Raw genomic sequence first — 24,466 nt, 5'->3', positions numbered from 1 at the left:
AATTTAACCGTAGGTGCACGGGTTTGTCCATCGCTTAGCTACGGTTAATGCAGCTTAAATGGCACAAGAGGATAAAAAGCAAGATACATGCAAATGAGGCAGTACAGCAATAGTATAGTGGGCAAAGCATTCGCCTTACGAGCAGACATTCCCGGTTCAAGTCCCACTCCAGTACAATCCATTTTCCATGTCAAATCACTTTATGATCAATTTATTTTGTTGCATAACGTACGACATAACATATATTTGTGAAATGGAGTACTGCATTAAATGCAGATGTAAGGTGTCATTGTCATAATGTTGTAAAGTCCACAGATAATCACAAGTACCCCATACAGTATATGTACACAGGAATCAGGGATACAAATAGAAGGTAAAATGTGTAATGAATGATAAATCCATACAGTTTCCAAATACACCACCTTCCCAAGAACCATTAGACATTGCTGTCTAAATTAGTGTGGTGGTAAGCAGGAGTACACAGTAGTAAGCAAGAGTAAGCATATTTAATCAGTAGTAAGCGGGAGTAAGCATATTTAAGCAGTAGTAAGCCAGTTTCAGTCCATTTGCGCAGGGGTAAGGAATGCGCATACAGGTTAAGCAATATTGAAGCTAACTCTCTGCAAGCAAACCCACGCAAACCCACTTACAACTGCTTAAAAGTGCCTTAATCACTCTATATCCAATGACCCTTGTTTTGCCCAGCAACAAAACAAACAGCCTCTACAAGGCTTAAACCCAGGACCCTGCACACCATAGCCAAAGTGATTTACCACTAAGCCCTGTCAGATATACATAACCCTGATGTTTTCACAAACATATCATCCAGAACAGTCATTCAACAGTACAGGAAATGTATTTAAATGTGTAGACGTATAAATTTATGTATGTATTTATTTATTTTACATGTGTTAACCATGTTAGTCTGACTGAGCTTTTGGCTCATTTTCAGCAGAGACCTGGGGAGAAAAGCTCCTCAGTGAATAAAATGTAACAAAGTTCCCTTACAGTCAGCAAATAATGATACAATAGCATGTGTATGTGTGTATGTATATATATATATATATATATATATATATATATATATGTGTCTAAATAGATATATAAATATATACACACACACATACATATATAAATATATATATATATATATATATATATCTATATATATACATACCTACACATACATACACACATAAATATATATATATATATATATATATATATATATATATATATATATATTATATATATATATATATATATATATATATATATATATATATACATATATATATACACATATATATATATATATATATATATATATATATATATATATATATATATATATATAGACATATGCATACATCTATATATATATATATATATATATATATATATATATATATATATAGACATATGCATACATATATATATATATATATATATATACAGATAGATATATATAGATATAAAAGAGAACATAACAAATACATTTATGATCACAGGCACAGTTAATGGGGGTGAGGGGGCCCAAGCTACATAGGTCTTGTACATATTGATATTAACTCCCCCCCACAGCCAAACACGTCTGCCTTGCAATACAATAACAACTGTTGCAAGTCCCATAACCAGGACCCAACACAACATGGGCACAAGATGCTAACAGTAATCCATCCCACCTGAATGATATCAGGCTGGTATCAATAACATATCATGCAGTACAGTCTGGCTACCATAGGGAATGTACAATGTGAAAGCAATAAACATTCCTAAGATACAAATACACACACATATATGCAGATATGTATATAAATATACATATATATATATATATATATATATATATATATATATATATATATATACATAACTACACATACACAGACAGAGATATATATAGGAAGATACATATTAAGAGGGTGCACACCATATAAAGAGACAGTATTCCTGCAGTTGCCACCTTATCAAATGGACACTGTATGAGTCACCCATACAAAAGAAAATTGTTACCTGAAACATATACCCACAGAGAGGTCAAAGAATATAACACCACACACAGGTTTGAATAGATGAGAAAGCTTTATTTGTGTACTATTACAGTTGAATATGTCATGTCATATAGCTGCTTAGACTTTGAAATACATATAAGCAGATTAATGCATCTCTCAAACAGATCAATTAATACAGTATTCCGGAAAGCATAACATGTGTTGCTGTCCAGGCCAAGGTCTTCAAGTAGTACAACAGTAAAGACAGACTGGGCCACAGGATAACAATCAACAGTAAGTAATGCAGATGTATAGTCCAGCAGCCTCTAACTACACTCTGTACGTAATCCCTAGGGGGAAAAGACTTCAGCTGACACAATGGGATGTATCTGTTACATAACAAGGCATGACTGAAACCATTACAATCACACTGACAAACAGAACAGTGTGTATGGCAGGAAGCAAGTAGTTCTGCATTTTCCCAATGTGAATTGTACGGTAATGTGCATCCAGATACCTTAAGGCAGCTTACTCCTGATATCCCTCACATGTTGCAACAGTCTAGGTTATTTATGGTGCACCCCCCCCCATAGACTGACACACAGAGGGCATATACCACTGTTACATACACTGACCTCTGGACTGCAGAAGGGCACACATGTATTTTGCAGATGAAGCCCACACATATATGGACCCAACCCCACAATATGTATGGGGGCCTCATCAGCAGTGCAATGATGGCAGGAATGGCAGCATGACATAGTCACAGGCCACTACATAACAACCCCTGACAGCATGTCATATGGACAAAGCCTGGTATGTGGGTGGAGGACAAAGGCCGGAACACAGGCCCATATGTGAAACAGTGTTGTCATACACTAAGCAAGTTGCTGGTGTTACAGGATAGCCTGCAACATACCCTTAGTCAGGAGTATGAAGTCAGAAACACAAGTGGATGTAGCCATGTACTGATAGCACTCAACACACACACACTGCCAGTGCTATATCTGACGCAATACCTGTGTGGTGGATAGACAAAACATAACCAGCACACCTCTGGCCATCAAGTGGATAGGCCCACACTTGAGAGCTATGCAGACTGCATTCCATGTCAAACTAGTATGTACAAACCCTGTAACACTGGTGCTAAACAATGCATACAACAACACTACACACACTCTGTCTGTAGTTCTGGAACCTCATACAGATATGTAGCTGGCCTGAGTGTGCAGGTTCTCTTGTAAGAGATATTGCTACCTGCTGTCTGTAACACTGCTGCCCACACACAGGAAGGATGTCCACCATATAGGAAAGGTAAAGGGACCACGCTCACATGATGTAGGGATTTATAGTAGCTGGTTGCCATGACAGTAATTGGAAGTACTACACAGCATGTTGCATGCAGGTAGCAAGTGGAGGACACTGATTGGTGCAGAGGCCATCACCTGATCATGTGCATCACCTACAAAAGCCATGCTGCAATATATTTCAAGCAGCTCAATCCATTTACTGGAGAGACAGAGAGAGAGGGGGGGAGAGAGAGAAACCAAAACCGAAACAGAGACAAAGAAAGCAGGCTAAAGCCAAAGCTAAGGAGATAAAAAATACTCCTACAAAGAAACCATCCAAAACAGACCTCATTGCCACAAAAGGTATGTGAAGTATATATATCCATGTAATTGATTGTAGTACTTGGTCCATAATACTGGGATAGATGATGTGGAATGATATATATGTGCCATCAGGTGTTGTTGTTGTAATGATGTTCAGCTGAACAACTGCTATGGACAATAGAGTCTGTCCCTGTGGGTAGTGGGCCATACTCGTCAACTGTGCAGAGCAGCACTGACTGACAAGATGTAAGCCAACATAGTGTGTGTTGTGTAATGGAAAGGATGTATATTACTGTGGCCAATAGCTGGTGGTGGAAGTAATGCCATAATGATGGACACGTGGGTTCCAGAGCCCACCACTTGCAGGACACTCAGGTTAACATGAATTGTGGCATGCTGAAATACCATAAGTGTGTAATAGGCTTACCTGCAATCTGGCCTTATATATAATCCCCTAATGTTAGGCTGTATCCATATGTGGCACCTATCTGTGTTGTAGCAAGGCAGAACAGTGCAGCTGTGCAGGAAGGAGAGTTAGCGATTGTGGACCTGATGTCTGAATATACCCCATATATATATATATATATATATATATATATATATAGGTATGTATATCACATATATATATATATATATATATATATATATATATATACACATACACACACAGATGTATGTCTACAGATATACAGACACCCATATGTACACACACACACACACAGACACACACACACACACACACATATATATATATATATATATATATATATATATATATATATATATATATATATATACAACATAAAATATATCTTCACACACACACACACACACACACACACACACACACACACACACACACACATATATATATGTGTGTGTGTGTGTGTGTGTGTGTGTGTGCGTACGTTTACATATATACAGACACACACACATATGTATGTAAATACATGTCCTCTATATTACCACCACAGTGCTGCATGCTATGTGTGAGGGAACATCACACATAGCAATACACACAGATATATACAGCTGTAAGTGTGTGCAACATGAATGGTTATGTCACATGTGAACCCCTTGCTGGGACCACATTGCCCTTGTCTGTGAAGTAGGGAATGGAAATATGGGGAAGGATAGCAGGTATATTTGTGGAGGTGGTTCGGGTTGATAGATATAGAGGACAGCCTACAGGGGTGGTATATGACACATTTGGTGGGTAAATACCCTGGATGGTGTGTGTGGTCTGCGATGTGGAAGCCTCATGAGCCCCCATATGGAAACAATGGGAACAAGGCTCCCCACCCATTGCTAAAAACAACAGCAGCTTCCCAACCCTGAAGGTGCCTGGCTTGGAGGCTCAGCAGGAGGAGTATGTGGACCCTGTGATAGTGTACTGGGGGCCTCAAGGTGCTGTAGTACATCCCACAAGTTTCTGTGGAGCCCCCTATGGAACAGACCCTGGACCTGACCTCAGGTGACAGGATCATGTCTGTGTGTGCCCCTGGGGGGAACACCATCCACTAAGGTGGTTCCACCTGACAGTAGTGCTGGACCAGTAGATTATGAGGCCCCAGGATGGGTCCCACATGTGATGTGGCATGGTAACATGGCCAGATGAGGTAGGATAGGTGGTTCTGCTGGCAACTATTCCCTAAACATGCTATTGTGTCACTGTTATAGAACATATGTGGGTAGTAATAGTCCACACAATCCCTGACCATGTCCAACAGCATGCAATGATATACCCAATAACACAGAATGACAGATGTGCAGCAATCACACAGCAAGCATACCACATGCATATATGGAACCATAGTGGCCCTGAATATAGCATGCAAGTGAAATAGTCTGTAACATGCCAGCAATGATAGTGTTCTCACAGGGAACATGGCTACAAACACATAGCACAAAGCATGGTACAATACAATTTGTGTCCCAATGGTAGGTAAGCTGTAGCCATACCTATTGAGTTGTGTGAACAGTTTGCTGTTGCTGATATGGTGGGGGGGGGTGAGACAGAGATGTGTATTAAGAACTATGGTAACCTTACTGTATGAGTTGCTCAGACCTGTTTCCATCTTTATGTCTTTCAGGCATGATGTCCCACGGCTGTTTACCAGTGTATTCAGTGGCAGAAAATGAGGTCATTTTGAACCATCTTATAGAGCACTGCCAGGTTCTGTTCAGAAGGACAGCCCATGAGCAGCAGGAGTGGACTGCCCAGTGGAAAGATCTAGTCCACAGGGTCAATCGTGTTGGCCTGCATAACCACAGTAATGAAAAGGACTGGCATCATTGTAGTGACCTGCTTCGCAATGCCTGTTGGCATGCTGCTGGAGTCCATGGGGATCACCTTGCAATGGGGGGGGGTCATGTCATCCATCCCCCCGACACATGTTGAGGAGCTCCTCGCCAGCCTCTTGGCACCTGCTCGCCTGCACACCCAAGAACTGGCGGAGACCATTCTGGAGGTGAGTGCTACCCACACACTGGCTGAGGAGCGTGCAGATAAGGCCACAGGGCACATCAGTAGACCACTGTTGTGTATGCATCTGCATCTGTACAGATAGATCATCCATATGTGAGATGTCATATATACAGTCTATTGCTGTGTAGTAGTAATAAACCGATGTGCATAAGCTGTAGTATTGTGAACTTGTACTGTTGATGTACTGTAATGTTGCACCCACCCTGTAGCAATGCCACAGCTGTGGCTACTGACATCACATCTCTCTCACTCTTATGTAGGTCCCTCTGGTATACCACCAAGGCAGCAGCCTGTAACTGGTGAGTATGGTTTATGTTCATGCTTGCCAATACACTGGGCATGTAATGGCTATGGTATATTCCATGCAAACATCTAACACACCTACCCATAATGCATGCCATACATGTTCACATATTGTTGCTGTTAAGTGCACTGCATCACAGTGGTGACCATGATGGGGTATCTGAAGGGTATGTCAGACACCTGCAAGATAGCTAACATTGTGCAATTGCGAAATGTGTCCACAGGGATGGACATAATGGTGGGACACATGGCCTACAGTAGGGACATGTGTGAAACATCACAATTATACAGTGCTACAATAGTGTATAGACCAGTATTACAATGGCAACTTTTACAGATCAACACTACAGCATATCATAATTCTGTGGTCCACAACCCTTATCACCTGCAATGTGGTCCCAACATGAGCACTGAGTGTGTAATATGGAACCGTATGTTAGGGCAGCAAATATGGGGAATACATACCTTCACAAACACTGGTGGCATATGTGTGCACACACTCCAGAGAAAATATAGTGGAGGCAGCTGTTGAGGTACTGCCTGCATGCATTTGTCATGGAAATGCACCGATCAGCAAGTACACATCCCCAGTGTCACACCATGTAGTGGTCAGCTATCTAACATGTTTGGCCATCAAATGTGCACACTTACCTGTAACAGAGGCAGACATCGCTTGCACACATTGTACATGACATGGCATGGACCCGATATCCAAGAGGTAGCACCCATGAGCTGCACATGTAGCCATACCTCACCATTGCATATGCCATGGCAAACAGTGCAGACAGTCATGTATGTGGCAAGTATGTATGGGACAAGAATGATGTAGGACATAAACAGATGGCCACCCAAGACAAATGCTATCACATGTCATGCGGGTTGCCCACTAACATGCCAGAACACTGAGGGGGTAGCAGGATTGTCCAGCAAGTACTGGCTGTGCAGTACCCATGTCAGCAATTGCCTGGACTCTGCAAGCACATGGTCTATGGATAGGGTAAACAGATGTGACAGTTGTACCACAGGAAATATCAGTCAAGCCTCTCTACAGGTAGTGTATGCATAACAGAAGAGGTCCCCAACAGTCATGCATTGCAATGTGTACTGGTGTACCATGACCACAGTGGAAACCTACAGACAGTATTATGTAAGATACAGGTGCTGCACAACCAATGCATCACCCCACTTCAGGCCCACCATCCCCATCTGCACTGTGCTGGTGCCAGTGTACATCTGTATGTTTGCCATTCATTAGCTGGGACTAGGCTGTTACACGTGGTATTCAGTGTTTGGGACACTGCAAACTGACACACATGTGTAGGCCATAGTTGTCAAGCATCTGCAAAAAGGCTGAAGGTGGAGAGGGTGTGTCATCATGACACACCAGTGCACTGCAGCTGGGATCCTAAGGATGCTAAGAATGGCTGTATCCACACACAATCAGGTTCAGGAACTGTGGCAGATGTAACAACAACTCCGCAGCAATAGTGATGGCAGTGTGTGAACTCCAAGGGATGTGCACATGAGTAGACCTTGCAATCATGCAGAGTTGGGGACATGTGTAGGGCAGAATGACCATATACTGGTAAATGCAGATGGCCCGTGCTAGTATACCCCTGCCAGGAATAGTGACTGCTGTAGTACACATAATAATAGATGCAACAAACCATCATAATAAGGGAATGCACACATATCCACCCATGAAGTGCATGCATCGTGGTCAGCATCTGCACACCTAACACATTTCGTAGACACTGCATGTGAATGTGCAGGACATATGTCACATATCAGGTTCATGTAATGTTAATATATGCAGTGATGTGGTCCCGTGGCATATCATGGAAGAGTGCATCATATCAATAAGGGTGTGTACACTTCCCATAGCCATGGTAAGGTTTGACGGTTGTCAGTGTAATAGTATTGTATTGGTCATACATGCACAGCTGATGTTGAAATCTGTAAACCAGACATCAGGCATTCACAAATGACATTTGTCCACATATCATCCCAGGTATGTGTCGCTCAAACACATAGGGGCTATGAGCATTAGAGCAAGCATAACTGACACAGTAATACACATTCAACAATGATTTGTACACCTGTGAGGATTGGTGCACAGTACATGGCAGGGTGCAGAACAGGTCCACAGCAATACTGTGTGCATGAGTGCAGTGTTTTCCAGGGGAAGGGGCATCACTTACTAACACAGTCCATGCATCACACACATGTATACTGTTGCTAGCATGGATTGAATATAGCTGCACTGCATGCCATTGAGTACCATATGTTATACATGTTGACAGATGGGTAATGGGAGGACTGTGTGTACTATTTTTATGCAACCTCACCTGTAGGTGTGTGCATGCGCTTGTGTGTGTGTGTGTGTGTGTGTGTGTGTGTGTGTGTGTGTGTGTGTGTGTGTGTGTGTGTGTGTGTGTGTGGGGGGGGGGTTAAGTGCAATCTGGTGGAGTGGAGGGGGTTGATGCATGTAGGATGTGTGTGTGTGTGCATGTGTTTGTGTGGGTGTAAATGTATGCACATGTGTGATTGTGAGGTTGTTCATACAGCAGTACTTCCCTTTGGAATCGTGCAGTACATGGACATGGACTGACACATGAGACACCAGGAATACTTGTCTGATATGTAATCACAGAACAGCTGATAGTATAATAAGGTCTGTAGCATGGAACATGCATTGGGAGGGAAAGTAGACAGCAGGTATACCCTTAATATTGCAATCAGCAGAAAGGTGGACTACCCACGTATGCAGCACTACAGCTGCATTGGGGAATTACTAGACAACACCAGGGAATGTATCCATATATTACTGTTGTCCACATGATAAGTTGATTGAACAGCAGATCTGGCATGTACTGAGCAATAGTTACATATGACACCCCAGTGTGTGACATTATGGAGGCAACATAGTAGCCCCTAACATATGGGGGCCATGCTCACAATGTCCGGGCATACCCACGGTGAACATGATGACAGCAGTGAAGGCATGTAAAACCTACTCAACTCAAGTTAAGGAGGTAATGGAGTAACAGATCTTGTGTTGTGATCCCTCGTCTAGGCATTTAGAGGAATGATACATTAATGAGTGGTATTAATGAGTGTATGTTACCAAGTGTGATGTAGGATGGGGAACTTATGTGAATAAATGTGGGACTGTCTGTAAACTCAGGGACAGGTAGGTATTATGGTGGAGTGTCAGTGTGTGTGTGTGCATGTGTGTGCGTGCGTGTGTGTGTGTGTGTGTGTGTGTGTGTGTGTGTGTGTGTGTGTGTGTGTGTGTGTGTGTGTGTGTGTGTACTGTTATGTAATGCTGTACAGATCTTAAAGTGCGTTATTTGTTCTCCCCCACAGGTGGTGAGGTGGGTCATGGTCCATCCTGCATGCAATCTGATGTTGGTGTCCATACAGACACCGAAGATGATGACAGGACTGTTGAGGCACATGCAGGGTTGTCAGAGGCCAAAACTGCACCATCGTTTGATATCCCCCTCTTAGCCACCCTAACCCCACACACAGTTACAGTGCCTATACATACCCCATCATCAGTGGCCATAGCAGAGGGACAATTGGCGGTTGGTGGCAGTGCACAGGAGAGTATATCTATGTGTCTGGTCACAGCAGGCAGAGCTGGATGTCCGGCAGGGCACCACATAGGCAGATGTACTAGGCTGCTCATGGTAGGGCCGCTGATCATCATGCCCCTGGCAGAAGCGCCACAACTGGTACCACCAGGTGCATGTTTCAGACAGTCATGGGGGTGCAGGCATGCCTGGAACTGTACACCAGACAGGGCCTGAGGCTGCAGAGGGATGCTCTCTCATCTGTAAGTGACAATTTCCATGAACTTGCTGGTGCTCTCCGTGATTATACCAAGGTCATGGATAGATGGTTGTGTGAGATGATGGGCCTCATCAACCATGGTTTTTCTGTGCTCAAACATGTGGTGGGAGTGGGGCGACGGCCGCATGGACGTAGGCCAGCAACACCAACAGCTGGCGGTCGACATGGACGTGCCAGGACACCAAGGCGCTCCTGTAGTGGCAGTACCAGCCCCAGCACTGCAGGGGGGGGTGCTGTCCACACCACACCACAGCAGGTCACATGCACGTGGCCCTGGCCAGTACCAGGAAGAGCCTGGTTCCAGCGGACATCTGTTATCATCAGGGAAAAGTAGCACATTGTGGCCTGTACTTGGATGTGCCCATGGAACCCCTGGCAGGCAAGTCCACATGTCCGTGGCCGGAGGTGGTGAACTGCACACCCTGCCAGGTGTGGTCTGCAGCTGTCCAAGAAACACCTGTATAGGGCAGCCACATGGCAGAACTGTGTGCATGCATACACACACACTATACAAATACACCTAGGGCAACCCCATACCTACACACACCACATCACCACACCCATTTCAACTAATTACACCCCTCACCCACAAACATGGTGTCTACGTATGGCCCACCCTCGGTCTCTGGCAAACCAACACACCCTGTGCATATGATGATACCTGTGCCACATCCCTGTCATCCATAACATCGATGCAGGGACAGGCTAATATGGTTCTGATGCATATGGTGACTGTACTACAGTGTACCAATTTACTGCTGTGTAACATGTTGTCAGGAGTAATGCTTAATGCATACATGTCATGTAGAATAGCTGTTCAGCCATGATACATTATAGATGTTAGTAACACTGAGTGATTGTGGTCTCCATAATGTTATCCTTTTGTGTTGTAGGTGTACATGTGTCAGCAGGAGGATGGTTTGCAGTCAAATTCCACAAGAGATTTGGCACTGTGGTGACACCATGGCTGTGACATATCCTGGGTACAGCTGAACACATGTCACAGGTTTGTATAACAGTTACTACCTGTGCCACATGGACAGGCGGCCCGCTGGGACATGTATAATCATTAACCTGAAGTAGATCCATCCACATACATGCACACTCTTACTTGGCAACACTGGGACTAGACCACTACCTAGGTATGTAGTGTTACTGAAGTGTGTGTCTTTCATTGCATACACCACACATGTTACATGTTACATGCAGAACATCCCCAGACATGTACAGTATGGTAATGGGAGGTGTAATGGTTGTATATGGACAACACATAGTGTGACATATCATCATATACACATTAACAGAGACATAACAGGCAGACACACATCCGAGAGACCTGGGCCTATCGGTACTAACTAACTTGTCAGTGTGTCCAATGTACTACAGGTAGGCTGCACACAGCACATGCATAACTGGGCTGGATTATGATATCAGTTACCTGTATGGTTGATGGTGACAGTGATCACCATACAGTGGTACATGGAACATGTACCGGGTGTACCATGGTGTAATGACAGTGTACACAGCACCCATATCCCACAGTGAGTATTGTACTTACTGGAACCCATGATGACACTCTGACATACCCACCATCACACATTGCTCACAACTGTGATACAACCCATTGTTCATCCCAACAGTGGTACTACAGGGATATGCATCTAATGCACATGCCACAGGCATAGTAGGGTGATGCATTGTCATGCCTCACCTATGGGCAGCAACAACACCATCCATAGTACTGTGTGGCAATGCGTATTGTAATTAGGAGTATGTGGCCTTGGAATGCTGTACCCTACAGATATACAGACATGCACACATACACACACTTGCCTGAACTCAATGGGCATCCCATGCCTATCAACCCATTTGTACAACACTGTTGTGTTGGCACTGCAAGGCTGATGTAGTTGTTTGGGAGAGGACTGTAACAGGGTACATGTAATGTCCAGTACAGAAGCGGTCACATCTTACTATGGCAATGGGTGTTGCGGTGGGTGTGAAGGCCCTCATGATATTTCTAACTACAGGTGTACTAACACACAGACACTGCCATCCTCAGTAATGCACATGTACACATTTGTCAGTACTGGGGTGCATCGCTGCAGGTGGTTATAGGTGTGTACCTGGCTATTGTCCATGGAGAGATGGGAAGTGTAGGGGATGTGTGTACAGTAGTATCATGCCACCTGCCATGTGCCAGCAGGCAATCTATTGACAGACACCACTGTGGTGACCCTCAGGGAGAGAGTGACATGCATCAGCCATTCCTCTGGGTGCCTTCTGCAAATTGCCACTGAGGTGATCCAGTTAACATGTATGCAACATGTATTACAACACATGGTTAGTGTCTGTGATGGAGACCCAAGCATGTTCTGTTGACTGTGGTAGTGTAGTGGAGGTACCCGTGGCATGTGGTGCCTATAGGGTGTTGTCTCCTATATGTGCCATTTATAACACAGCTGGGCAGACATCTCAGTGTCAGTCAAGTATAGGTTGCATGTACGTATCCAAGCTGGATACCTGCCATCTGCACATCTGTACAGGGACTGACAGACATCTTCTTGGGAAGTAGCTATGCAGTAGGATGAATGTGTCGACAGATAGACATCTGACACCAATATATATGGCATTACTACATGTTGGAAGCCCTCACTGGCATGTGCTGTACAGACAGTAGTCTACAGTTACTTTCCACATGTCAGATCATTATCCAGTAGGGGATATATACTGTGCCACAGCTCACACACCAGGAACATGACAGTGAGACCTCAGAGTCTAGCTATGCCTGCAGGGGTGCTTGTTGTCAGTACTACATTTAGCAATCTACAGTAGTAATGCCATGACACACTACATGCTGGTGTGGCAGCATGTAACCTGGGTTACTACCCTTGTATGTAACATATTCACATGGATAAGAGTGCTGTACAGGTCTTATATACTTGAGTGTCCCAGACATGACACTCACACTCCTTGCAATTGTAATGACAACACACAGAAGTGTATTTTGTCCTTTGCATTACATACACTTGTTACAGATGTCATTACCCTGCTATGTTATCAGACTGGGATGTGAGCACTGGTTACCAGGGCTAAGCCATGCTTCGCAGTGTCAGCATTGCTGCAATATAACAATAGCAGATAATTTTTAAGCGTTTCCAGCTTAACTGAAGTTTTTAAGCATTACCAGCTTAACAGAGTCGTATAATCGACCAAGTCTTCCAAGCAAGTATTCCAAACAATGCGACGTTAACAGCGTTTCACTTCTCGGCCAATAAATCCCTTATATGAATACAGCAACGTTTGTTTCACCTCGTTTCTCCAACAAAACTTCAGTTAAGCTGGAAACGCTTAGAAATTATCTGCTTGGAAGACTTGGTTGACTAAACAACTTGGTTAATTAGGTAACGCTTGAAAACTTTTAGTTAAACTGGTAACGTTTAAAGACTCTTTGCCTTTGGCGTACAGATAATATATCTTGAACTGTGAAATAGTTGTAATACGCTAAAATCAAACATCTGCCTCACGCTCTCCTCCGTATTTTTATTCAAATACTTTACTTCTAAAGGAGCGCATTTAAACAGCCAATATTTACATTTTTATTATTATTATATATATATATATATATATATATATATATATATATATATATATATATATATATATATGTATATGCATGCACATCCTATGTGTACAGATATACCTATGTATGTCGATATATATGTAGATATCTATAACTATATGTGCATACATATATTTATGTCAATATATATGTAGATATCCATAACTATATGTGCATGTATATCTATATATCTGCATATGTTTAGACATATATAGTTGTATATATGTTTATATTTGAGTTTGTATATGTGTATATATGTATATATATATATATATATATATATATATATATATATATATATATATATATATCTATATGGGTCTACCTGATTTAACCGAAAGGTTCAAATGCCGACAACGAGAACACCGACACCGGAAGATCGACAACGGAGAAGACCGACAGTTGAGAATCCCAATGCTGAGATCGCCGACATGTTAAGGTAAGTGTGTGATAGGGACGGACATTAGGGTCAGGGTGTGGGTAAGGTAAGTGTGTGATAGTGACGGACGTTAGGGTAGGGTGGGGGTCAGGTAAGTGTGTGATAGTGACGGACTTTAGGTTTAGGGGCGGGTTAATTGAGTTAGGTTTAGGGTGCAGGTAAGGTAAGTGTGCGATATTGACAGAGTTAAGGGTTAGGGGCGGATTAAGTGAGTTAGGGTTAGGGTGAGGGTAAGGTAAGTGTGCGATAGTGACGGACCTTCGGGTTAGGGTTTGGGTTAAGGTTAATGCATAGAGAGTTGTGTATGTAAGGTTTAGTGTAGGTTTGTAAGGTTTTTGGTGTGCTTGTGTTGTGTGTGTGTTTTTCAGGAAAGGTATTTGTTTTTTTGATTGTCGGGATTGTGGTTTGTCGGGCATGTGAAGTTTCGTGTTTTTGAACTTTCTTTTTTTTCGGTTTTGTCGTATCGGTTATTTCGTTGTCGGTGTTTTGGCATGTTGGTGTTATCAGGTAGACCCATATATATATATATATATATATATATATATATATATATATATATATATATATATATATATATATATATATATATATATATATATATATATATATATATATATATATATATAGATATATATATGTATGTATGTAGAGATGTATATGTCTATATATCTATATAGATATATGGATATATATATATATATATATATATATATATATATATATATATAGTTCCCTATCAGAAGCCTGAAACACTATAAGCCTGAAAATCAAAATCCTGAAAACTAAAGCCTGAAAATTCAAAATCCCGAAAGCCCAAAATCCTGAAACTCAAAATCCTGAAAACACAAATAATGCTAATATGTCACTATAAAGACACTAATATCTACCAACTGACCCTGACCCTAACCCTAACCCTAAGGTCCGTCACTATCGCACACTCACCTGATCCGCGCCCTAACCCTAACTCACTTAAACCACCCCTAACCCAATATTTGTCACTATTGCATACATGCCTAACCTGCGCCCTAACCCTAACTCACTTAAACCGCCCCTAACCCTAACATAAAACCAACCGCACACTTACCTGAACCCAACACATGACCTAACACCACAGGGCTAACAATAGCAAAGCCACAATGACGTCAGTATGTCCATTTTGTGTTTTCAGGATTTTGAGTTTCAGGATTTTGGGTTTTCGGGATTTTGAATTTTCAGGCTTTAGTTTTCAGGATTTTGATTTTCAGGCTTATAGTGTTTCAGGCTTCTGATAGGGAACCATATATATATATATATATATATATATATATATATATATATATATATATGTTTACCATATGGCCGCCACCTAGTCCCAACGTCTTAGTGCAAGTGGATGTCATGTATGTATTGCAGGTGTATATGTAGACTGTTGCTACTGTAACAAGGGTTGTCTTAACAGATATTTTGTGTGTGGGAAGTCACATCTGCTTTTGACATGTACGCCATTGGGTACTGACAGACATCCTAAGGACATCATAGTATAGTACCACTGCTAGCAGACTAATGATCTTGTGGACTACAGCAGAGATATGACCAATATATGCGGACAGTCTGGCACTCTGTGGCCAGTCCAGAGGTATACACAGATCCCTTTCGTGCAAGACATGTGGACCACGCCTGACAATGTGGATGTTAGCCATGTACATGGGTATATCACGTAAATGCTGGACTACATATGCCCACACAGTTTATTCATTCACACGCGCCAGTCTGTCCTGACATGTAGTACCTGGTGGTGCAGAGGTCACATGGCCACATACTACCCAGTAGTTTGTGACATACTTCTGTACAGAACCCCAATGATTTGTCAGAAATACACAACAGTTATGGTGGCCTGGCAGTAGTGTGTCTTGCAAATAACTAGACATAACAGCACACTGGGTAATTACACTAAGTTGCTAGGCATGTAACAAGGCATTGTGCAAACTACAGGCAGACTGTATGGGGGAATACATATGTACATGCAAATATAGCAGGCTCTACACGCATGTCACAGCACAGAGTAACAGACACCTGTGAGAAAGTGCATACCCACAACCAATGTGAACACAGCCACAGCCACATATGGTACGCAAGCTTAATATGACACTATATGGACTGTCTGATAAACACCATCCTAATATGTGCCACTCACACACTAACCCTACATAAACTGGATCACAACACAGTGTGTTCCAATGCCTTTCTGTGGTATGGGACACATGTGTTTTTGGCCCTACAGACATGTGAGCCGATCGGGTACCATACGCCAGAGCAGCATGTAACATCAGATATAACAGGACTAAGAACAATGGCATCTACCACAGTCTGTGCACAGCCCAAGGTACGTATGTGCAATACACATACTGTCGACAATCACCATAAGTACACAGACCCCAGTACTGTAGACACAATCGCAGAATGCCCAGGTTATGTCCTCAGAAATAACCCCTACTATACATAACATGTTTAGCAGTCTATCTGACTGGCTTGTTATCAGGTATGATGTCAATAAATAATGGTGTACAGAACATATGCACCTCTTACTGCATGACATATGCACAGATTTGTGGCTGGAGCCACAAACACTGGGCCAATATTGGCATGTTGCTGTGATAACCTCATACATTTACTGTCGTACCAGGGTTTGTTGTGACATATGTCCTATGAGGGATATGAAGTCAGTAACTCTCATGGCTGTCACCATGTACTGACTGCAATCCTCAGACTATGCTTCTGCAGTTCTAAGATAAGTGTGTTGTGAGTAGCACAAGAAACATAAGGCTCCACACACTGCCCAGTCTGCAGATAACCCTACAGGTGGGAGTTTCCTCAAACACATAACACTGACATGACAGGTATTAAATCATGTAGATCAGCCATATCCACACACACCCTGTTAAACCAACATTACTCCAAATGCAGAAGAGCAACACTTACATTCTGTAGTCATGTCTGGCACATCCCTCTCCTGTTTGTTGGCCTGTCTTCACAGTGTATGTTGTTAGAGGTAAATCCCAATACCATCTGTGATGCTGTTTGCCAAACACCAAATTGAGGTCCTGCTCACAGTGAATGAAAAGGCCCAGCACCCACATGATGTTCCTAGATATTGGAGTGTGTTTCCATGCAATTGGCTATGGGAATGTTACCACAGCTGATCTACATGCAATAAGCTAGAGGGGAACTGGAATTCATGCAGAGGCCATCAGCCGATCATGAGCATCACTTACAAAACACAAGCTGCTGCCTAAGCAAAGCATGTGTACTTCTCCACATCCACCAGAGAGGGAGTGAGAGACAGAGACAAAGTAAGACAGGGAGGGGGTGGGAGAGTAAATCCTAAGCATGTTTGTGTCACACACCTACCAGTATGGGGTTTCAAACCCCTGACTATGTATTGCTATCACATGTCTATGCAGGTATTGCATGTGCCACATAGCTTACATGTTGGGGAGCTGTCCAAAGGTATATCTGATGGTGTGTGACATCTGCAACAGTGATATAGGAGCGATAAGGTAGGTGTAGTACACGTGCCTGTCCACATAACCAGGTGTCAATGTCAACACAGCCACACTCTCTCAGGGACTCACACACACATTAACACAGTTGGCAGGGTCAGGAATAGACTTCCTAATGAGCTAGTTTGCCACAATACAGTAATATTCAGGTATCACATGCACCACAGGGGTTATCCGGATGATATACGGGCAAAGGATATGTGAAGGTGTCTGACATCAGATGGCATGCTTCAGTAGGCCAATGGGAGTTGTAGTGAGTGTGAATGCGGTCGAAAGCATCATACTCCACACACACAGACACAGGGTGCCAGTACTGACATGCATGGGTGCATTACTTCACAGGTGTGTAGTGGTTGACTGTGCCAGAAAGCTGTATAAGGCTAGGTGAAGGGTATACCTTGGCATCAGGCCACATGACAAAGGTCTGCAGTGTGGCTCAGGGGTGTAGTGTCTGGATTGGGCCACACAGGTGGGTATTGTAGTCATCATAGGTTCATAGGTTGGTACTAGGCTATCGGCCCTTGGGCCTATACAAGCCTAGCCATAACAATTCCCTGGCTATTTCTTCCCACACTATTTACTTCCCTGGACCCCTGTCTAGTAGGGTGACTGACGTGATCCCCGGGGTGAATTTCCTATCTCCCATCCAATCATCAAGGTTCCTTTTGAAGAGGTCCAAAGACGCGCTCTGTTTGACATGTATGGACAGTCTATTCCAGAGTATGGGGAGCCTCTGGGTCAGGAACCTATCCCTCCAGCATGTTTTGTTCATTGTGATGACAAGATTTAGATCCCTGGAGCTTGTGTCTCTGAGAGATTGGAATTTCTTTAAGTGTAGTATGTCCAACAGCTTTGGGTTTGACATGGCCTTGTATGTTAAGCAGAGATCACCTTTGAGTAGACGATATGCGACAGAGTATAGGTGGAGTTTTTTTAGATGCTCAGCATAGGGCATCTGCTTTAGGCCTGTGATTCTTTTAGTGAGGTATTTCTGTGGCCTTTCCAGTTGTTGCAGATGTCTTGAGAGATACATACTAAACTGGGCATTGTATTCTATAATGGGTCTAATGAGGGATGAGTACAGTGGGGCAATGACCTCCTTTTTACTGGATGAAAAGCCCTTAGTGATGAGGTGTGCCACATGGAAGGATTTCCTGACTGTTGTGGCGATATGGTTATCGAAGGTGAGACCACTGTCCACCTGTGTCCCTAAGTCTCTTATCACATTTTCGGTGTTTAGTGTACTGCCACCTATGTGGTAATTCATGGGTACATGTTTTTTCCCAAAGGGGATAACTATACATTTCTTGGGACTGAGCTTGAGCCAATGGCTCTGGCACCAAGCATCTGTTTCTGTAAGGCCCTTTTGTAGAATATCCACATCATTTGGGGATTCAGTAATGGTTCCCAGTTTGCAGTCATCTGTAAACTTTGTTAGCCAGAGTCCCTTAGTGTTGGCCTGTACTTCAGAGAAGTAGATACCAAACAAGAGCAATCCTAGGACTGAACCCTGAGGTACTCCACTTGTCTGGAGCTAGATTTGGAGTTGGCTATTTTTACAGTGTGGGTTCTGTCAGTAAGCCAGTTGGCAACCCATCGAGTGATGTAGGGATTAATGCCCAGCTTAGTAAGTTTATCTATGATTCCAGAGTAGGGGTGGTGTCAAAGGCCTTAGTGAGGTCCTGATAGGCTGTGTTGACCACCTTACCCTTGTCCACAGCTATGGAGACTGATTTGAAGAAGTCAATCAGGTTCAGGAGACAAGATCACCCCGTCACAAACCCAAACTGCATGGGGTCCAGTTTTTGAAGGTTGCCAATGTCTTTGTTTATAGTCCCAGTCATCTGGGTTACTATTGTGTGTGTCCAGTGATGTGCGATGCTTGCCTTGTATGTGTTCTATAGTCCATGACATGGATGGTGTCTGGGATGTGCACACGCCCCACATGCATGTCCGTGACATGTGAAACTGTACCTGGGGTGTTTGGCCCATGTTGTGTACACAGATTGTTATCATCAGATGTGCCAGTCCTGGCCTCCTGTGGCGGGAACTTGTAATGGACACCAGGGTAACCCTTCACTTACACTGATAACATGATACAGTTATTCCCTGGTGTCAGTGGCATCTGTCCATACAGGGCATGTATTTAAGGCATGGTATGTCCTTTGTGGGTCACATTTGATGTCGCTGCAGTTGTTGCAGGTGTCCAGTAGGGAACATACTGAAGACACACTGTCTGCAATTATGTGCCTATTGTAGTGATGGGACAATGTGCCATTCCCTCTGTAGTCCACTGCAATCACACCATGGTTACTATCTGTGGGCAATATGCAGGGTACTACTAACAAAGAGGTTGTTGCCTAGGCAAGCATGTTTGTGTATGAGACGTGGGCCGAGAGTATTCTCTGGGTAATACAAAGGTTGCCTAAGTTGTTTGCCAGGCCTTGATGTCACATGTAGGGGTATGGATTGGTAACCTCAGCCTCTTGGCTATATGAAATATGTTTCCCCATAGGTGTATTTCAAAGTGAATGACATCAGCAGGCTTGCCAAAGAAGGTCACTGGAGGTTGTTGTGGCTGTGAATGGCCTTAAAGCATTGCTCCCTACACAGACAAACTAACACACACACAAACACACAAACTTGCCATGTTTGGGAATAGAACTCCTACCTAACTAGCTTATCACACTACAGCATTACACAGTTATAGAATGTGCCATGGAAATTACCGGGCTACTTCTTCCCCAAAGATGTATTTCAAAGTGAATGACATCAGCAGGCATGCCAAAGTAGGGCATTTGAATTGTAGTGAGTGTGACTAGCCTAAAAAGCATTCATCCCTACACAGACAAACACACACACACACAAACACACACAGTTGCCACATCTGGGATTAGAACTCCTACCTAACTAGTTTATCACACTATAGCAGTACACAGTTATAGGACATGCCACAGAGATTACTGGGCTATTCCTTCCCCAAAGGTGTATTTCAAAGTGACTGACATCACCACCCTCAGCCTCTCCACATGTTGATGTTTGATAGCTACTGCAGCCCCTATCATTTTGTTTTAGTTTGTTAAAATTTCCCTGCTTGTATACACCAGTGGCATGTGGGACAAAACAGAGGAAAAGGTGTTTGCATATTTTATAATAGTGTTCTGGGCTGGGCTGCTGCCTTGTAATTGGCTGATTCTGATACATTTCACCTGCCAGCTATGCTAATTCTTCTTGATTACCTTCCTACTGCTGTTTTGCCTTCCCATTGCCTTCCTGTTTAAGCCCAAGGTGCACGGCGCAAACACAGTGCTCAAATTTGCACAGAGTTGCTATTTCCTGGTTTACTTTTTTTCCTTTAAAACCCAGTGTGCACGTCACGCACACCTGCTTAGTCAATGTAGAGTGCTAGGCAGCCTCAGACACACACTCTTGCTTAGCTCTGCTAAGCTAAGGGCAAACCCAAGCCACAGGGCTCCAATCCGCTTACAATATGCCTGACACACACCCCTATGATGTAACCTAACTCTTAGGCTTGAGCCATGCTATTCCTGCACTTACACTGTTGGGTGCTGACTAGCATTGAGGGAAAATCTGGGATTCAGTATCATTCCCCTCATTTGAATAGGATTGCCTGCTAATGCATAGTTACAGGTTCCACACTGAGCCTCCCCCCTTAGCAAGCACTATTCACTGGCCATGTTGTCTTCTGTCTGCCATTGAGTATAATGGCAAAATACTGATTTTGGTTAGAATGCTTACTTCAGGTTATTTTTTATATTTTTGGCCCGATCCCATTTGCGCGCCACTGCCCTACTCTTACACAACCAAAATTGGCTAAAAAAATAAAAGTTTTTTTTTTAAATTTTTGAAACTGTTTTCCATGCCAATGGCCATATGTTTGGCCATTGGCATGGTTTCCCATAATATACATACTTTATTTGGAGCTGTCATGGCTCCATTTTGTAGTTTGCAAAAATGTACTCAGTTACTAACCGAATACATTCCTGCACACTACATTAGTCCTGCACGGCTAGCTGACAGCTTGCTGGATCGCAAATTCACCTTATTTGGATGGTTTTCACCTGCAAATAGGGTAATTTGCATACAGGAGTTGGGTCCATGCAGGAATAGTGCAGGAGCGCTCGTGCACATCCCTGCGGCTTATTCCTGGATTGCATAGCGGACATACTGCCTCCTGGAGCTCCTGCACTGTTCCTGCACACAGTGCAAGGCTTGCTGAATCCGGGGGAATGTCCTTTACATGACTGCAAGTCAGATAGCCAGATATGTAATTAATAAAAGGAAAATACCACCTAATAAAATTTGAAAAGTATAGCTGCCTGATAAACTGTAGCTAAATTATGTTTTAAGTTAATATGAATATTCAGTTTTCAATTAATTTTATTTGAAGATGAAATGTTTACAAAAAAAATCAGAAACCTAACTCCATATTATTAACACTGATATTGTTCTTCCATTGTTATTAAATCTGTGAAAAAAAAACAGTACAAAGGAGTAAATCTGTGAAAAAAAGCATGCCATGCAGATGACTTACCGGAATACCGTTGGGTCCCTCTAATCCTTGTTCACCTTTCTCTCCAGGTTCTCCTTGTTCACCCTGTTAAATAAATTAAAGTGTTACTATATTAATACACATTTTTTTATACAATGCTGTATATATTGATTTTTTTTAAACGATTGCCTAAAATTTTTGAAGAGCATTCCTATATGTACAGAAAATTAATAACATTTTAAGCAATAATATCTCAAAATGGTAGGATCTAATGAAGTTGTTCATTGCGGCAGACTTTTCAAAAAGTGCCATGATCATGAATATTGGTTTAGTAGTTTTGGAACTCAGACTGAAATAACAAACAGGCAGTATTTCATAAAGGTCCCCACATGGGAGGTGCAGGGGGCATGTTCCCCTGAAAAACCCCATATTCTTTTGACTTTATGTTGTCTTCCTTGTTATGTCACTGAAGGGATCTCTTGATATTTCATTAATCTGATTTACAGATAGAAAGCAGGAAAATACCTTCAGACATAAAAAGACTTGTGTTTTTCAAGGAGTGGACTGCCTTTCATCCAAATATTTTCCAGACTATGCAGGATTCATTCAATTGTACAAAAGCATGATGAAAAAACAGAGTCTAAACATTAGTCAAGAACAGGGGGGATTATACAGCTAGCAGTAAGGGCACACTTGTCAAACACTGACACAGAACATAAAATTGCCAAAGATTCCAAAGACAACCACAAGGCATTCTATAACTATGTCAAGAATCTAAATGGCAATGCTCAGATCTGCTCTGAGCTACAACAGAATGGCATTAAATATACTGATCCCAAGGATATTGCCAATATCCTGGCAGATCAATTCAGTGCCACCTTCACCCCCCTCTCACCCCCTAAATGGCCCATCTCAATACCAAAAGATTGCCAAATTCCGGTAATAACGGCCACACAGGTAAAAAAATGCACTCTTCAAAGCTAAGAATACAGCATCCATGGGACCAGATGACATCCTGGGCTGTGTACTACATGAACTACAAAATGAACTGGCACCTCACCTAAGTGTCATGTTTAATTATACCCTCACCTCAGGCTTCATGCCCACTGAGTGGCTCATAGCTACAGTTATCCCACTCTACAAAGGGGGATCCACCTTGGATCCTGGGAACTACTGCACCATCAGCCTGACGAGCCTGATCTGCAAGGCCATGGAACGTATTATCATGGAACTTATAAACAAAGACATTGGCAACCTTAAAACACTGGACCCCACCCAGTTTGGGTTAGTGAAGGGCCAATCTTGTCTCCTGAACCTGACTGACTTCTTCAAATCAATCTCCAGAGCCATGGACGAGGGTAAGGCGGTCCACACAGCCTAAATGGACCTCGTCAAGGCCTTTGTCACCATCTCCCACTCTGGAATCATAGATAAACTTATTAAGCTGGGCATTAATCCCCATGTCACTTGATGGGTTGCCAACTGGCTTACTGAAAGAACTCACACTGCAAAAGTAGCCGACTTCAAATCCAGCTCCAGACAAGTGACAAGTGGAGTACCTCAGGGTTCAGTCCTGGGACCTCTCTTGTTTGGCATGTACTCTGAAGTACAGGCCAACACTAAGGGACTCTGGTTAACAAAGTTCACAGATGACTGCAAACTGGGAGCCATTATTGAATCCCCAAATGATGTGGATACTCTACAAAAGGGCCTTACAGAAACAGATGCTGGGTGCCAGAGCCATGGGCTCAAGCTCAATGCCAAGAAATGTATAGTTATCCCCTTTGGGAAAAAACATGTACCCATAAATTACCACATAGGTGGTAGTACACTAAACACCAAAAGTGTGATAAGAGACTTAGGGACACAGGTGGACTGAGGTCTCACCTTGAATAACCACATTGCCACAACAATCAGGAAATACTTCTATGTGACACACCTCATCACTAAGGGCTTTTCATCCAGGAAAAAGGAGGTCATTATCCCACTGTATTCATTAGACACAGTATAGAATACAACGCCTCATTTGGTATGTACCTCTCAAGACACCTGCAACAACTGGAAAGGCCGCAGAAATACCTCACTAAAAGAATCACA

At 42.8% G+C, this 24,466-nt stretch overlaps 1 protein-coding gene across 1 annotated transcript in view; it reads right to left on the bottom strand.

Annotated features, from left to right (window-relative positions):
* The window catches only part of LOC122796926 (collagen alpha-6(VI) chain-like), a 1,619,258-nt gene that overhangs the window by 384,780 nt on the left and 1,210,012 nt on the right, over nt 1–24,466 (bottom strand). Inside the window, exon 29 of the mRNA XM_044065693.1 lies at nt 22,412–22,474. Coding sequence (XP_043921628.1) covers nt 22,412–22,474 — 63 coding nt within the window. The remainder of the gene's footprint in view (nt 1–22,411; nt 22,475–24,466) is intronic.

Source organism: Protopterus annectens, chromosome 3.part0, assembly GCF_019279795.1.
Source record: "Protopterus annectens isolate FY-2018-M chromosome 3.part0, PAN1.0, whole genome shotgun sequence".
Lineage (NCBI taxonomy): Eukaryota > Metazoa > Chordata > Ceratodontiformes > Protopteridae > Protopterus > Protopterus annectens.
The sequence above is the reverse complement of the archived record's forward strand: the minus strand, read 5'-3'. Positions and strand labels throughout refer to the sequence as shown.